The sequence below is a fragment of the Alosa alosa genome, chromosome 7, assembly GCF_017589495.1.
Source record: "Alosa alosa isolate M-15738 ecotype Scorff River chromosome 7, AALO_Geno_1.1, whole genome shotgun sequence".
Lineage (NCBI taxonomy): Eukaryota > Metazoa > Chordata > Actinopteri > Clupeiformes > Clupeidae > Alosa > Alosa alosa.
In genome coordinates, this window is record NC_063195.1 from 10,783,644 (window position 1) to 10,800,932 (window position 17,289).

Sequence of the window (17,289 nt, forward strand, 5' to 3'; positions counted from 1 at the left end):
GATGCACTTATTCTTACTGTACTCTACCATTTTTTAAATTGTCCTAAAATTGTTGAGAATTGCTTTAAAACTTAAACTGTTTACCATGTTGTAAGTCGCTTTGGCTAAAAATGCGTCAGCCAAATGTAATGTAATGTAATGTAACATCACAATATAGGTTCTCTATGGGCTAATGAAACAGCCTAACAGGCCCTTTCTTTTGCGCTATAGGAGCATGTAGGGCAAAAATAGTCTAATAAAAATATTTAACTGGCCCCTGTCAACAAACTTCCCATTTCCCAAAAATCGGCGAAGTTTTATTTATTAATCTCTAAAGCAATGAGTCAAAATCACGAACAACTTCAGGCGGCGCTCTTGTCCACCATATAGTCTGGCCCATCTACCTCGTGGTTCAGTCCAACCACAAGCGCAAAAAAGGAAAATTGGAAAATTTCTGAACAGAAAACCATAATTGTGCTCAATTGAAAATCAAAATAAGCATCAATAACCCATTTAATGTGCCGTCCTAAAGAATGGATAATGGATTTTTTAGCCTATTTTTATATTTTTTCATGTGAATTCTGCAAATAGAACACAGAAGTGCAAAGCGTTACACAGAGCCATTCCGCCTTACATTTGTATTGTCAAAACAAAGAATGGCTAAAAATATAATCATTAAAAGAAATTCAATGTTGTGGACCATCATTTTACTGTAGTACTGGTTCAGGCACCGGTACCGATTTAAGAGTATTGATTTAACACCAGTATCGGATCAGACCTAGCCTGACGAGCCAGACCCACATTAAAATGTAGGGTCTGGGCACTCACCGTTCGCAGTGCTCAGTCCGAGGGGCAGGATAATCGGTTGTTTTTCAAATTCTTTCTGCACGCAATAGGACAGCGCTATGAGTATGCATTTTCCCACCAGCGGAGCTAGTTCCCACCAGCGGAGCCAAACTTTTGCCAACTTAAAACAAGCTTAACTCGTGTCACACTGTTCGCCAACAGCAACATCCATCTTCTTTGTTTTCAAGTAGCAGGGAATTCAAGCCAAAACGTTCCAACTCTGCCATCAATCATTATGTTAAGACCACCTAACGTCTCTATACACGATTTGATTGGCCTGATAGAAGTTTAATTTTTCGAGCTCACAAGCCAACAGAGAGTTGCTAGACTAGCCCTGGCAGCAAATGTAATTCAAATGAGCATCAGATAAAGTGTTTTCAACCATGTCTTCGTGGTTCGTGGTTTGATTGTTAAAAAAAAAAAAACTTGTCAATTTATGTGTGCATGTGTGTGTACGCATGCAAGCGTATGTGTTTGTGTTTGCACAACTGTGTGTGTGTGTGTGTGTGTGTGTCACATTAAAACAAGAGACAATAGAGGCAGCATTACAAGGCAGAGCTGCTGTTGTGTCACATCATTCTGGTTTAAATTCTGGGAAGCCATAATTACCCTCTATGTTGCTCATCCCTCTGTCTTCTCCTTTATTCTCTCTCTCTCTCTCTCTCTCTCTCTCTCTCTCTCTCTCTCTCTCTCTCTCTCTCTCTCTTCCCTTCTCTCTCTCTCTCTCTCTCTCTCTCTCTCTCACTCACATAATCTTCTCACGCTTTCTCTTTCTCCCTCTTTCATTTCTCTCCTTTCTCTCTCTCTCTCTCTCTCTCTCTCTTCCCCTTCTCTCTCTCTCTCTCTCTCTCTCTCTCTCTCACTCACATAATCTTCTCACGCTTTCTCTTTCTCCCTCTTTCATTCTCTCCCTTCTCTCTCTCTCTCTCTCTCTCTTCCCTTCTCTCTCTCTCTCTCTCTCTCTCTCTCTCTCCACATAATCTTCTCACTCTTTCTCTTTCTCCCTCTTTCATTCTCTCCCTTCTCTCTCTGTCACTCACTCACACACACAGCCTCTCTCTCTCTCTCTTAGTCTCTCTCTCTCTCTCTCTCTCTCAGCCCTCCATCCCGTCTCCCTGATTATGATTTGTGACACCGGTGAGAGTGTCACTTTAGTGAGGGTGAAAATAGAACTGCAAACCACAAGCAGAATGAGAAGGCAAACACACACTGTGTGTTGTGATACAGACAGACCTCTCCTCTCCTCTCCTCTCCTCTACACTGTTAGGGACGGACAGTGTGGGAATCCCAGCTGTATGAGGAGGGCAGTCAGGACACCCATGTGGACCCTACATCCAGAATGAAGGGCTACGAGTGTTTCTTTCTTTTTGCGTTTTCAGGTAAGACCTTTATGGAGTTATTTATTTTTATACATTTATTTTTCCTTTATTTTACCAGTAAGTTACATTGAGACTGAGAATCTTTTTTATGAGAGAGAGCTGGGCAAGATGGCAGGTACACAACGCAAAGCATATCATCTAAAATACAACATTATCGACGTGATATAAACACACACACACACACACACACACACACACACACACACACACACACACACACAAAGAACAAACACGTTATGTTTTTACAGGTGACTTAAAAAAACTAGCTAGAAAAGAAAAGCTAGCAAATTTGTCATTAGCCATGTTTACATGGAGAGTATTTTTGTCATTCAAAACAAACAAAGTTTGTGCCATCTGTTTACATGGGGTACGTTCTATTCCGATCAGGTGCTCTCAAGCACTATAGAATATTTTGATCGGAATAGCCGTTGTTGCCTACTTTTCCTTGAAAAGATACAGCAGTCAATCCAAATGATCGTATACATGGGTGTTCATTTGGAATAGGAGCGGACTACACCACCTTTTTCATTCCAATTAAAATTCTGATCGATCAGGAACTTTCATTCTGATTGAGGTTTGAGCCGTTATTCCGTTTCTAATCGGAATAGAAGTGTCCTTTTTTACAAAATCCTATTTGCCAGTTGTCTGTACATAGATTAAGCCTTTAGTCTAGACTAAAAGATAACTTCAATGAGGAACTTCACTGAAAATAAATGTTTAATATAGAATTAAGTTTCATCCGTATACGGAAATGTTAAAATATTTTATACCACCTGCCTCCATTAAAATGTGACATGCAACAATTAAATGGACTATTGGTAAAACTTTTTGATCTTTTTGACCCCCAGCCAGTGTACAGGTTGTGCAAGCTGCCCCCACCTGTTCCCCAAACACGTTCCGATGCGGAGACGGGAGGTGCATCGACTCGTCAGATGTCTGCAACGGACTGGTGGAGTGTGCCGACATGAGCGACGAAAGAAACTGCAGTGAGTGTTCCACTGAATTTGTGTCTCTGTCTCTTTAAGAAACTGCAGTGAGCATTCCACTGAATTAGCGTCTCTGTCTCTTTAAGAAGCTGCAATGAGCGTTCCACTGAATTAGCGTCTCTGTCTCTTTAAGAGTGCTATATTCCTCTACACCTGTTTCTCTCTTCCTGCACACATATATTTACACTACATGAAATTATTTTTTAAAAAAAGAATTTACATATTTATTAATTCCCTGCTCTGGATCAATAAAAAATGTTTTAGTTAGTTCATTAATTATACCAATATAAACATTGACGTTAGTGTCCTGGTCAAACTGTCCCCCTCCCACTGTCTGTCTGTCGTTCTGTCTGTCTGTCTGTCTATCTGTGTTTCTGTCAATCCTGTGTGTGTGTGTGTGTGTGCCTCTGTGTGTCTGCATGTCTGTCTGTCTGTCTGGCTGTGTTTCTGTCTATTTTTCTGTCTGTCTCTCTGTCTGTCTGTCTGTGTGTGTGTGTGTCAGGTTGTAAGAGAGAGGAGTTTAGCTGTGGAGGTGGACGTTGTGTTCCCTCCTCCTGGGTCTGTGACGGATTAGTCGACTGTTCTGACAAGAGGGACGAGGCCAACTGCAGTGAGTCTCTGTCTGTCTGTCTGTCTGTCTGTCTGTCTGTCTGTCTGTCTGCTACTCTCTCTCTCTTTCTCTCACTCTTCCTGTCGCTTTATTGTCCACCCCCCCCCCCCCCCACTCCGACATACACTACCACACACTCCGACATACTGTACACTACCACACACTCAGACATGCACTACCACACACTCCAACATACACTACCACACACTCAGACATGCACTACCACACACTCCGACATACACTACAACACACTCAGACATGCACTACCACACACTCCAACATACACTACCACACACTCAGACATGCACTACCACACACTCCAACATACACTACTACACACTCAGACATACACTACCACACACTCAGACATGCACTACCACACACTCCAACATACACTACAACACACTCAGACATTCACTACCACACACTCAGACATGCACTACCACACACTCAGACATGCACTACCACACACCAACACCATCACACGCTCATATTCATGCATGTGGCTAGTCGGTGGAGAAGGAAACAGAGTGTTGGATGAATCACTGAATGTTTCCATGTTGCAATGTGTTGCTATGTGTTTCTCATCAGCTGAGTCTGTGTCTGCGTTGTGAGCATGCTAGATTGGTTAATATAATTTCTCTTGTTGTATTCCGAAGGTATTTGTGCCAATAAACTTGACACAAAGACTGCTTGGTGTCTGCATCCTTCATGAACGCTACAATATTGTCAATATTGACATCAAACACAATACGGGGGGAGAGTATTACTGTCGCCACCTGAAAAACGTGTTTCGAGTATGATTTGGACAAAAGTGTTGGCTAAATCTTATTCACTTCACTTTACTTACTTTCGACCTTACTGTACCAACTCCTCCTGTCTTCTTAGGTAACGTTGCCCGGACATGTAGTGGAAGTTTCTTCCACTGCGACATCGTGCGCTGCATCCCCCACTCCTGGATATGTGACGGAGATGTGGACTGCATGGACAAGAGCGACGAGAGAAACTGCTGTGAGAGTTTAAACGCACACACACATTTACTGTACTGTATGTGCACACATATACTTTACGCACAAACGCACACAATACTTAACACGCATATCCATTACACGCAAACACATGTATCCATTACGCGCAAATGCACACAATACTTAACGCGCAAACACACATATCCATTACGCGCAAACGCACACAATACTTAACACGCTAACACACATATCCATTGCGGCATAAGCGCTGCAATACTTAACTGCGCTAACACACACTTTATACGCACACAATGCTTTGCATAAACAATACATATCCGCCAAACATACATATCCATTACGTTTGCCCACACAATACTTCTGGCATAAAACACACATATCCATTACACGCAAACACACATATCCATTACACGCAAACGCACATGTGCACACATACACATGCAAACACATATATTCACACATTTATTACTTTAGCAGACACTTTCCCCCCCCCAAAGCGACGTATATGTCAGTTATATTATAAGGGCCACTGTCCCTGGTGCAATTTGCTCAAGGGCACAACGATGCCGGATATTGAACCCACAACTTTTTAGGCAACTGCATGGTCCTTAACCACTATGCTACCACCGCCTGGATTTTCCATGCATCACACATATGCAGACATACACTTTGAACTCAAACACACATATGCAGACATACACTTTAAACTCAAACACACATGCACACATACACTATACATGCAAACACTCTAATATCTAATTGATCATATGGGGGTGGATGAACTAATATGATAACTGTGTGGAGAGGCCGTGCCCCTTGACCTCTGTTGTCCCCATCAGATCATATGGGGGTGGGCATCGAGAGGCCGTGCCCTTTGACCTCTGTTGTCTCCATCAGATCATATGGGGGTGGGCGTGGAGAGGCCGTGCCCTTTGACCTCATTCCGCTGTGCTGACGGCCGCTGCATCCCCTCCTCGGGATTCTGTAACGGACACAGTGAGTGTGTGGACGGGAGCGACGAGAGCAACTGCAGTGAGTAGCGCCTATTTTCCTCTCTCGTTACTCTCTTCACTCGCTTTCTTTCTTTCTTTCTATCTTCTTACCTCTTAGCCTGTGTGGGTCTAATGTCTGTGTGGGCCTAATGTTGATCTCTTAGCCTGTGTGGGCCTAATGTTGATCTCTTCGCCTGTGTGGGCCTAATGTTGATCTCTTCGCCTGTGTGGGCCTAATGTTGATCTCTTAGCCCTTAGCCTGTGTGGGTCTAATGTTGACCTCTGTCTTGACCTCTTAGCCAGTGTGGGCCTAATGTCGACCTCTTTGCCTGTGTGGGCCTAATGTTGATCTCTTAGCCTGTGTGGGCCAAACGTCGATCACTTAGCCTGTGTGGGCCTAATCTTGGATCTCTTAGCCTGTGTGGGCCTAATGTTGACCTCTGTCTTCACCTCTTAGCCAGTGTGGGGAGGACCAATGCTGAGCGAACATGCCCTTTGACCTCGTTCCGCTGCGCCTCGGGTCAGTGTGTGCCTGTGTCTGGTGTCTGTGACGGACACAGAGACTGTTCCGACGACAGTGACGAGAACGACTGTGGTATGTAGCTTCCAAATTCACTTTTTACCTTTATGTCTCTCTCTCTTTCTCTCGCTCTCTCTCTTTCTGTCTCTCTCACTCTCTTTCACACTCTCTTTCTTTTGATTTTGAACTGCAATGCCCGTTTTAAGTGCTGGTAGTCCAGTACATAGCACCTTTAAGTGAGTTTTAAGTCCCTTACATCTTTTAGTCATCACTCATCACTGAGACAACTCCTACAGAAGCCATCACTGAGATGACAACTACAGCAACCACCACTGAGATGAACACTACAGCAACCACCATTGAGATGACCACTACAGCAACCACCATTGAGATGACCACTACAGCAACCACCACTGAGATGACCACTACAGCAACCACCACTGAGATGACCACTACCGCCATCCCCTGCTCTCCTGGCTCTGTGCCCTGTGGCAGCACTGGCGAGTGCGTGCTCACCGCAGCAGTCTGTGACGGACAGGTCGACTGCTCAGACCACAGCGACGAGGAAAACTGCAGTGAGTGCCTAACGCACAAGACCTCCGCACGTAGGCGCCGACATTAGTGCACTGCACTCCGCTTTAGACGTCCAATTAGTGCGGCGCACTCCGCTTTAGACGTCCGATTAGTGCAACGTACTCCGCTTTAGACGTCCGATTAGTGCAACGCACTCCGCTTTAGACGTCCGATTAGTGCAACGCACTCCGCTTTAGACGTCCGATTAGTGCAACGCACTCCGCTTTAGACGTCCGATTAATGCGGCTTTAGACGTCCGATTAGTGCGGCGCACTCCGCTTTAGACGTCCGATTAATGCGGCTTTAGACGTCCGATTAGTGCAACGCACTCCGCTTTAGACGTCCGATTAATGCGGCTTTAGACGTCCGATTAGTGCAACGCACTCCGCTTTAGACGTCCGATTAGTGCGGCGCACTCCGCTTTAGACGTCCGATTACTTGAGATTCCATTGTTTTTAATACAACCCCTCATACCATCGTCGAACCCTTTTACCACCACCAGTAGATTATAATTCAGTTCTATTTTAGTTGGCGCCGACATACAGGCTCAGTGCCCAAAGAGATGCAGGTTTGAGTTCGACCTGAGGTCATTTCCTGAACTCGATCTCTCTTCCACTCATTTCATTGTCATATCTTTTCTCATCTGCACTGCCCTGTCCAAATAAAGATTAGAAAATGAACGGGGGTTTTATATTAATGATTTCGCTACTGCTTTATGTCTACCTGTAAAGCATATATGGAGAGAGGCATTGAAGAGCCAACATGCTCCCCGAACACTTTCCACTGTGGCGATGGAGTGTGTGTTCCGTCTGCCGCAGTCTGTAACGGTCAGCACGACTGCCCCGACAGAAGTGATGAGGCAAACTGCAGTGAGTATTCCGTGTGAATTTAGCTTTAAGACAAACAAATAAAACAGATCCATCTCACAAATGTGCAGTGAGTATTCAGTATTAATGTAGTTTCAATAGTACAAACATCTACCTACAGTGTAAATTTTGTTTGAAACTTTTGACTTTCAGACAAAAACAAAAACAGATCTAGCTCAACAATGTTGATGTTTTCAAACATTTTCCTTTTTTTAGGATGAATATATTGATGTTTTTGATTCTGGAGTGAATTTTTGTGTATGAACTATAGTTATATTGTGTTTCATGTGGGCACATGGAGCAGATTCATCAATGTTTGTAGCCTACTTAAGCTCTCACATGGTGTTAAATTAGCAAATTGATTTTGCCCATCATTCCAATGTAGATGATTTTTTTTTGTCTGTAACTCTGCTACTTAGTGATTATAAAATACTCAACTGTTTGGTGACAATTAAGAGTTAGCGTAGAGTTAGCATCTAGGTGACAGGGTCACAATAAGGGCCCCAGTGCGCTGTGTGTTTCCCTCACAGCTGCCAGACAGATGACCTGCCACCCGGCCTCTTTCAGCTGTGGCGACGGCACCTGCATTCCCTCAGCGTGGATCTGTGACGGCCAGTACGACTGCAGCGACAGCAGTGACGAAAGCAACTGTAGTGAGTAGACTGGTCTCCTTCATATTGTTTTTTTTTTAGTATATATTTTTTGGGGCTTTTATGCCTTTTAATGCGACGGGATAGTGGAGAGTGACAGAAAGTGAGTGGGAGAGAGAGTCGGGGTGGGATCCGGAAAGGACCACGGGGCGGGAATCAAACCCGGGTCGCCGGCGTACGGTGCAGGTGCCCCAGCCAGTTGCGCCACGACTGGGGACCCTATATTGTTAACTTTGCATCAGTAGAAAACAGAAAATTAACTGCTCAGTTTTAGTAACAAATGTGGTCAAATGAAGTCAAATGGGCGCTTTGGGTGCTTTGAGTATCAAAATGCTCTACCCTTCAGATAAACAGTATCACTTTGCACACCATTGCATTTCATAGATCACAATAGTCATGAATATTATAAACTAAACAGATTTCTTCTCAGTGTGGACACTAGAGACACTTGTTGAGGTACAAAATGCTGAAATGTGCTGAAATGTTGTGTCCTGTGGTGATTTGGTCAGCGGTCACTGAGAGAACCTGCACTCCAGACTATTTCCGTTGTGGAGACGGACGCTGTATCCCCTCTATCTGGGTCTGCGATGGACGCGCCGAGTGCTCGGATAGGAGCGACGAAGAAAACTGCAGTGGGCGCAACTTATTTCCCTCCTGCTGTCCTTCCTTCCATTATGACCCTTTCCTTGTCCCTTCCTCCGCTTCTATGATCTCCTCCCCTTCTCCTTTATGACCCTAGTCTCCTTCCTGACTTCCTTTATCACCACCTCCTTCTCCTAGTCTCCTTCCTGACTTCCTTTATCACCACCTCCTTCTCCTAGTCTCCTTCCTGTCTTCCTTCCTTTATCACCACCTCCTCCTCCTAGTCCTCCCTGACTTCCTTTATCACCACCTCCTTCTCCTAGTCCTTCCTGACTTCCTTTATCACCACCTCCTTCTCCTAGTCTCCTTCCTGTCTTCCTTCCTTTATCACCACCTCCTTCTCCTAGTCTCCTTCCTGACTTCCCTCCTTTATCACCACCTCCTTCTCCTAGTCCTCCCTGACTTCCTTTATCACCACCTCCTTCTCCTAGTCCTTCCTGACTTCCTTTATCACCACCTCCTTCTCCTAGTCTCCTTCCTGTCTTCCTTCCTTTATCACCACCTCCTTCTCCTAGTCTCCTTCCTGACTTCCCTCCTTTATCACCACCTCCTTCTCCTAGTCCTTCCTGACTTCCTTCCTTTATCACCACCTCCTTCTCCTAGTGTCCTTCCTGACTTCTGTACTTGTTTGCTTTTATTTTCAAACTTTTTTCATCCAGACTTAAAGCTGTGACTTTTTTTTGCTTCTTTGATCTCTGTCTTTTTTAACCCTCTTAGCCACCGTAGAATCCACCTGCTTGGCAACAGACTTCCGCTGTGATGATGGCAGTTGCATCTCTTCCTCTGGAGTCTGTGATGGAGTGAGTCAGTGTGTGGACAGCAGTGACGAGAGGAATTGTTGTAAGCACTTCATGTCTCTTCATCTCTCTTTACTCTACCTGCCCTCACTTTTGACTGCCTACTGTCTACCACTACAGATGCCACAAAAGGAAAAACAGAACATCTTCATATCCTCAAACTCTATACTGAGTATGGAATGTGATGAGTCTACTCTCAACTCAATAAAACATTCTCAAACCCCTTTATTTTCCTTGTTGCACCACATTGGTTCTTTTTGTGCCACTTTCAGCCTTCTCAGCCACCGTAGCTCCAGCCTGCTCTGTATCAGACTTCCTGTGTGTGACTTTTTGAACCTTCTCAGCCACCGTAGCTCCAGCCTGCTCTGTATCAGACTTCCTGTGTGTGACTTTTTGAACCTTCTCAGCCACCGTAGCTCCAGCCGGCTCCGTATCAGACTTCCTGTGTGATGACGGCTCCTGTATCCCCGCTGGTGGGGTCTGTGATGGAGTGAGTCAGTGTGTGGACGGGAGCGACGAGAGAAGAATGAACTTCTAGTAACTAGTAACTAGTCCAGGGGCAAGTGCACTGAAGGCTTTCATAGTTCTGCATCGGTGACAAAAAAGCTGATCATAACAAAGTGTAGTTTCTATGACATTTATTAGCCTTTACTACACTTATCTAACTGACATCACATGATAAAATATACTCTTACAAACACTCCCTCAGACTTCTTGGATTAGAACTGTATTTGGGCACAGTTATCCAGAGGTTATCAGACAACCATAGTCCAAATCGTTTCCATGTTGACCCTCCTCAGACACCGTAGAACCAACCTGTTCCTCTTCTGAGTTCCGCTGCGATGATGGCATGTGCATTCCTTCCTATGAGGTCTGTGATGGAGAGAGTCAGTGTTTGGACAAGAGCGACGAAAAACAGCCATCACGGCCACTGACACAATGTTTTTTGACATTTCTATTCTATGTTTTTATCTTTTTTCTTTATCTTGTCTATCATTTTTATTTTATATATGATGCACACTCTGTCCTTTACTGTCTGTTGTCTACCCTTGTTCAAGATTTATGTAAAGCACATTGAATTGCATGTATGTACGAAACGTTCTGATAAGGCCTTGCCTTAGCCTAGAAATCTAGACGCACCCTAGCGGCGGCAAATTAATTTGCTCAGCCTGTACGTCTAGTATCAAACCATAGGGATTTCTATTGGCTGACGCCGTGGACGTCATCCAATCACAGCTCTCTATTTTGTTAGAGTCTTAAGGCGGGCTTAACAGGATAACGACAGTCCTGCGACGGTGAACAACAAGGAAGGTGGCTATGGCGAACGAAGAGCGGTTGTTTGAAACGGCGTTTGCCGTCAACTTTGGAGGAGTTGGACTTGTGCTTTTCTTTGAAAGTAGAGCAACACAATGCACTTAAGTCATTCCTTTCGAAGAAGGATGTATTTGCCGTTTTGCTGACCGGATACAGATATGGTCGTAGCGCTGGCCTATTGCATGCCTAGGCAGTTTGAAAGACAATTCTCTGCCCGCCCCTTGGATTAAGCGAGGTGAATGGCTCGATTCCAGACTATACATTTCAATGATATAGGATGGCCCGCCAGGCTAGCCTTGCCTTGCAAAGGTTTAAAATCATTTTCATTGCATTTTCATTCATATCTCCTTTGGTCCTTCTCAGCCACCGTAGCACCTACCTGCTCTGTGACAGAGTTCCGCTGTGGTGACGGTCGCTGCGTTCCTTCCTCTGAAGTCTGTGATGGCGTGAGTCACTGTGTGGACAGGAGTGACGAGAGAAACTGCTGTACGCATTCTTCCTTCACTTCTCTCTCTGGGAACACACACATATCTATTTGCAGACATCTCTTGGGACATTTTGTAGTACGAATTTTGTAGGTTATGGACTAATAGTCATGCACTTTGCATGACAACCTGTAAAGGCATTACATCCATGGTTTCATAAGGCTTCAAGCATCTACTCACCAACACCAACTTGTTAGTCACATTGGTTGTACTGTTCTCCTGGTTGCGAAGATGGTTGTTAAAACATTTGTTCTTACATGTTAGACATTTCAACTGGCTGATAAATCTTTATTTTGGACCTTCGTAGCCACCGTAGAGGCCCCCTGTTCCTCGTCTGAGTTCCGTTGTGGTGACGGCACCTGTGTCCCCTCCTCAGGAGTGTGTAACGGGGTCTATCAATGTCTGGACCGCAGCGACGAGGCCAACTGCAGTATGTACACACACGCACGCACGCACGCACATACCTTACCAGACCATGAACAAAGACCTGATTGAAAGACCCCTCAAACTCTCTCTTTCTAGTCAAGGCAGATTTTACTGTTACTGTTTAAGTATGTTATCAGGCAAACACATAAATATTTATAGAAATATAAACAAGATAAAAAAAAAAAAATAATAATTTGGTCTGCCTTTCCTTTTTCTAGTCAAGTCAGCTTTTGCTGGTATTGCTGTATCGGGTGTAAGTATGTTATCAGGCAAACAGAGGAATGAAATTAGTTTTCCTGGGGGACCACAGTGCAATATATCTAATAACACACACAATAAATGAATAAGTATAGTATAAAAATCCAAGGCAAAAAATGATTTCCATTTGTAAATGAGACGAGATGATTGTAAATGAATCAACAACTCTTTGTCATTCTGTCATTCCTCTCCTCCATTTACCACATGGTTTGAAAATAATACTTTATAATAGTCACAACAACTAAAATAATACTAAAATAACATTTTAACATGGGTTGAAAATAAGACTTTGTATGCACAGCCAATCAATAAGTAAACACGGAGTAAATAAACAAAATAAAAACAACAATTCACACAGTAAGACATTTGACCTGTACAACCTTGACAGCTTCCACAGAGAGCACGTGCTCGCCGACTCAGTTCCGCTGCTCTGATGGCGCCTGCATCCAGTCCATCTGGGTGTGTGACGGAGAGACCGACTGCGCAGACGGCAGTGACGAGAACAACTGCAGTGAGTAGCTACCCAATACATTACACGTTATGTAACGGATGTGACTAATTTCTGGGCTTAGGTGTGGGACATTGTGTAGTCTGTTCTGTCTGTTTGTATAACACCATATGTGTGTTGTGTGTTTTGTTCCGTTGTGTGTCTGACGGACTGTCTCTGTGTATTGTATGGGGAGCAGGCGCCAGCCAGAGGACCTGTGCTCCAGACTACTTCCCCTGTGGAAACGGCCTCTGCATCCCTAACAAATGGCTCTGTGATGGCAAAGCAGAGTGCCCCAACCGCAGCGACGAGACAAACTGCTGTGGGTTGCATTCATCCATCCATCTATTTATTCCATCCATCCATTTATTTATCCTTCTCTCTCTCTCTCTCTCTCCTCTATTCTTTCTCATTCTGGACTGTATAAAATATGGATTAATACTTTCTAAACTTCCAAAAACAGTATTGGTAATAACCTGTATGTGTGTTTATGGTTTGACCTTTGACCTCCCCAGCCCACACGAGCTGCAGGCCGAGTGAGTTCCGTTGCGGGGTTAGTGGCCGCTGCATCCCATTGGCCTGGGTGTGTGATGGAGAGAGCGACTGCATGGACAAGAGCGACGAGAGGAACTGCAGTGAGTGGTCGTGTACGCCCACATAGGCCTACAGACACACACACAATCACAGTGGTGGACTACCATCGTGCTTACAGAGACCAATCCCTGTGGTCCACCATCTTTGGGAGTCGGTAGTCCATCAAAACAAAATGCATCAAAAACACACATGAAAACTACATGAAAGTACATGAAAACTCCAAGTGCCTCTTTCACTCTCATACACACACATACAGACTAAGACACACACACACACACACACGCGCGCACGCACGCTCACACACGCTCACACACTCACTCACACACACACACACACACACACACACACACACACACACATACAAAGCACATTGAAAACCTATGTGGAGAAAAGTATCTGAAATGATGCTAGAATGTTGGTTGACTTTTTGTTGTCTATTGTTACAAGGAAGATTATGAATAACAGTTTGTCAGCTAAGCCAATTACTTTTTTTTTTAATAACAGTTTCTCAACTTTGCCAACTACTTTTTTTTTTAAATGTACCATTGACTCCACCGTAGCAGCAGTCAGTAACGTGGTGACGACGTGCAGGCCTGGAGAGTTCCGCTGCGGTGACGGCAGCTGCATCCCCTCAGCCCTGGTGTGTAACGGGAACCGCGATTGCAACGACGGCAGCGACGAAGACCAGCAGCAGAACTGCTGTGAGTAGCCTCGCTAACGCTAACTAGCTAACTCACCCCCTCATAACTGCTGTATCTGCACCTAACAGGTTTGAGTCTGTACTTCAGACCCATGCATTTGATCCATTTCTTAAACTTAAAGGGGGCTCGACTAAACTAGACAAAGCCTGTCTTAAGCCAGGCAGCAGCTTGTTTGTTTTGAAGCCACTAAACGTGCTTGCCACGCAGAAAGTGGGAGACACACACATACACACACACCATAATTACTGACACACTGATGTGTGACTGATATACTGTATGTGCAGATAAATATAAAGCCTGTGATACACTCAAACCCCCAGAGGGGTAAACCGAGTCTACGTAGGATATGGCCAACCACCATATAGAAGTCACACAGTACAGCACCACAGTCACGAGTAACATTTTGAGTTGAATCACTACACCACACAAACACACACACACACACACACACACACACACACACACACACACAAGCGTACTACTTTAAACATCAAAACCTACAATTCTGGGGAAACCAAACCGTGCTGACGTTTGAACTCAACAGCCAATCAAAGTACTCCGTCTCTTCTCTTGTGCCCTGTGCCTGAAGCAACGCGCTGATAGGCTGGAAATGTGTACAGCTTTTTGGAACTGCCAATTGGAATGAGTTGCTTCCCCAGAGATACGCGTGACAGCCTCAGACTTTCCTTATTGGGGGGGCGGGGCAGGGCGGGGCGGGGCAGGAGGGCCGGCGGTGAGGCTGTCATTACCTGGCCAGTGGCCACAGGAGGTGCGGAGGCGGCAGCGGCGGCAGCATACAGGCTGTTATCACTGCACTGTGTTCCCACGACTACCGGCGTGAGACATACACACTGTATTGCATGTATGAGAGGAATGAATGGGAGAGAGAGAAGCAACCAATCCTTATGTGCCATCATTATGCAAAGCAGCACTGGGGGGGAGCAGTTCAAGTCCAACCAACCTTCATTTCCCAACGCCACTCCTTCCTGTCCCCACTCACTTCCTGTCACTCTCAACTGTCCCATCTAGTCGATATAGACCCTTTCAACAATAAAAACAAAAACAATGCTTGAACGTTCTATTTGGGTCCCAATCTACTTCCTCTGCATTACGATAACATATGGAATGTTAAAAAGGAAGTCTTGTGGGGCCAACTATGATGCTGATAATGGAACTCTCTTGAAAGGGTCTATAGAGGCAAAAGCCCACACAAATATACAAAATAAAAATAAATAAATCAGTATCTACTATGGATGCCTACTTATGGGAGCTGCTCACCACTAAGTGTTAGGTGACCCCACTACTGTACTACCGCACATGTATGGGGAATTTTTAACATACACGGCCCAAAAGACACACACACACACACACATACATACATACACACACATAGTTTCCAAGAGCCTTTTTTCTGTTTCGTCCAAGCTATGATTTCCCCATAGCTTTTCATTCCTCTGTGTTCTCTATGACTGCTCCATGTACCCATGAGACTGTAGTAGGTACTTGTGGGAACAGTTAAAACTGCATATCATGGCATGGGTTTCATGGTGCTCCCATGAGCAGTGTAAAATGTGTATTCTTCTAACTCTGCGGTTCTTCGCCTCAGAACTACAAGCTAAGAATGAACGCCCATAACTGAATGGTCATGATTGTCTTTTGAAGGTGTTAGTTGGGTTGTGACTTATGGATTAGGCTTTGTTCCTTTTCTAATGTGGGTAACCTTTTCCATGATCTTACATTCCATGTGTACCGGGAATTCTCATTCAAATCTCAAACCTCTGAGGAACTTCAGTAAAACTAATCGGAAAGTTCAGTAAAACTTTCAACTCACCTGGTCAAGGATGCATGTAGACCAACAGAAATACTTTGTAACTTCACATTACAACACTATATTCTATTTACAGCATTTGGTGTTTATATCATTACATTCAATCATTACTCTTTACATTATTATATTGTACTCTTTATATCCTCATATTTTACTACATGACTGTTCATATCATTATATTTTATAACTACATTACTCTTCATATCATACATTATTAATACTTCAGTTTATATACTAAACTGCCATATTTCTTCTTGTCCTCAGAACTGCTATGGGGAAGACCAGAGGCTCTCTGGAGGAAACGTCCAGAAACTGTTGCAACACCAGCCTGCAAGTGGACGCGACTCCGCAGTCTAGATTTCTAGCGATACTTGACGTACATATCTGCCATCGTAACTGCAATAACTATCTCACAATGCAATACACTTACTGGTAGTGCTTCCTGGGCCTACGCAACACTGACCGAACTGTCCTTATTATTACAGTGCCATCCATGTAAACAGGCATTTTCATTTGCCCAGTGTAGTCCCCATCATTAGTCCAGATCTCCAGAGCTTCTGAGGAGAGATGTGCTTCAGTTTTTTTTTTTTTATGAGTTAGCTTAATCATCAAACTTTAGTTTGTTAGTAGAATTAGCTCTCAGTTGATGCCGACTGACTTCCCCTCTGCCCTAGTCTTTTGCATTCCTCACATCACAGACCATGTAGGTTCGCCTACAAAAAAAAGAAACAAAGCTGCCTTCTTTGCTCATATAAGATGATCTGGGTGCTAATTAAAGCTAACTTCCTATGGCAAGTTAGGGGTAGCAAAAATCAAAGTTAGCCGTCTTAACATACCGAATATCACAATACCCACTCGGAGGCAGAGAACACAAGTGTGTAGAGCAAAATGTCTGCATTTCCGCAAGAGTTTAACAGGGGCAATAATTAAAAATCCCCATGTGATTTTCCCATAGAAAAAAAAAAAAAAAAAAAAATCACACAAGTTACCGGATCTCCTTCTATGGGCAAAGATAGACGTTTTTTGTAGGTGAACTTCAGAGGTCTATTGAGATGAAGGTAAAACGCTGTAGCAGATTAAACCAGATGCGCTGATGGCACAGCAATTTAAGAAGTAACGTGACATGTTCGTCTCAACACAGGTTTAAAACTCTAAAAAGTGGCTAAGCTGGCGACAGAGCAATCGCCCCAGTAGGCCTATCTAATGTAATGTGGGAATTGCATGAAAACAAATAATTTGCGCAATCACCACACAAGCGTATGTATGTAGTCACTGTGAACAGGATCCATGTGAGAGGAAGAGGAGGAAAAAGGCTTCTGCCACCATATATTTTTAGTCTACAGTTGTAGTTCAACACTAAATGTATGCAC

General features: G+C 44.2%; 1 protein-coding gene across 5 annotated transcripts; it reads left to right on the forward strand.

The window, feature by feature from the left end:
• Nucleotides 1–2,138: 2,138 nt before the first annotated feature.
• Nucleotides 2,139–17,286, forward strand: LOC125297540 (prolow-density lipoprotein receptor-related protein 1-like). Of its 5 annotated transcripts, none has more exons than XM_048247941.1 (18): nucleotides 2,139–2,204; nucleotides 3,053–3,190; nucleotides 3,693–3,800; nucleotides 4,689–4,811; nucleotides 5,684–5,818; nucleotides 6,236–6,373; nucleotides 6,595–6,873; nucleotides 7,603–7,740; nucleotides 8,268–8,390; nucleotides 8,897–9,019; nucleotides 9,747–9,869; nucleotides 11,504–11,626; nucleotides 11,933–12,055; nucleotides 12,698–12,820; nucleotides 12,996–13,118; nucleotides 13,312–13,431; nucleotides 13,951–14,091; nucleotides 16,184–17,286. In XM_048247941.1, coding segments are annotated over exons 1-18 (2,223 nt in total). In that variant the 5' UTR covers nucleotides 2,139–2,164; the 3' UTR covers nucleotides 16,186–17,286. The 5 variants fall into 5 exon arrangements, with proteins under 5 accessions (XP_048103898.1, XP_048103899.1, XP_048103900.1 ...); XM_048247942.1 differs by having other exon boundaries at nucleotides 13,954–14,091; XM_048247943.1 differs by lacking the exon at nucleotides 16,184–17,286 and adding an exon at nucleotides 12,270–12,304 and having other exon boundaries at nucleotides 13,951–14,067.
• Nucleotides 17,287–17,289: the final 3 nt, after the last annotated feature.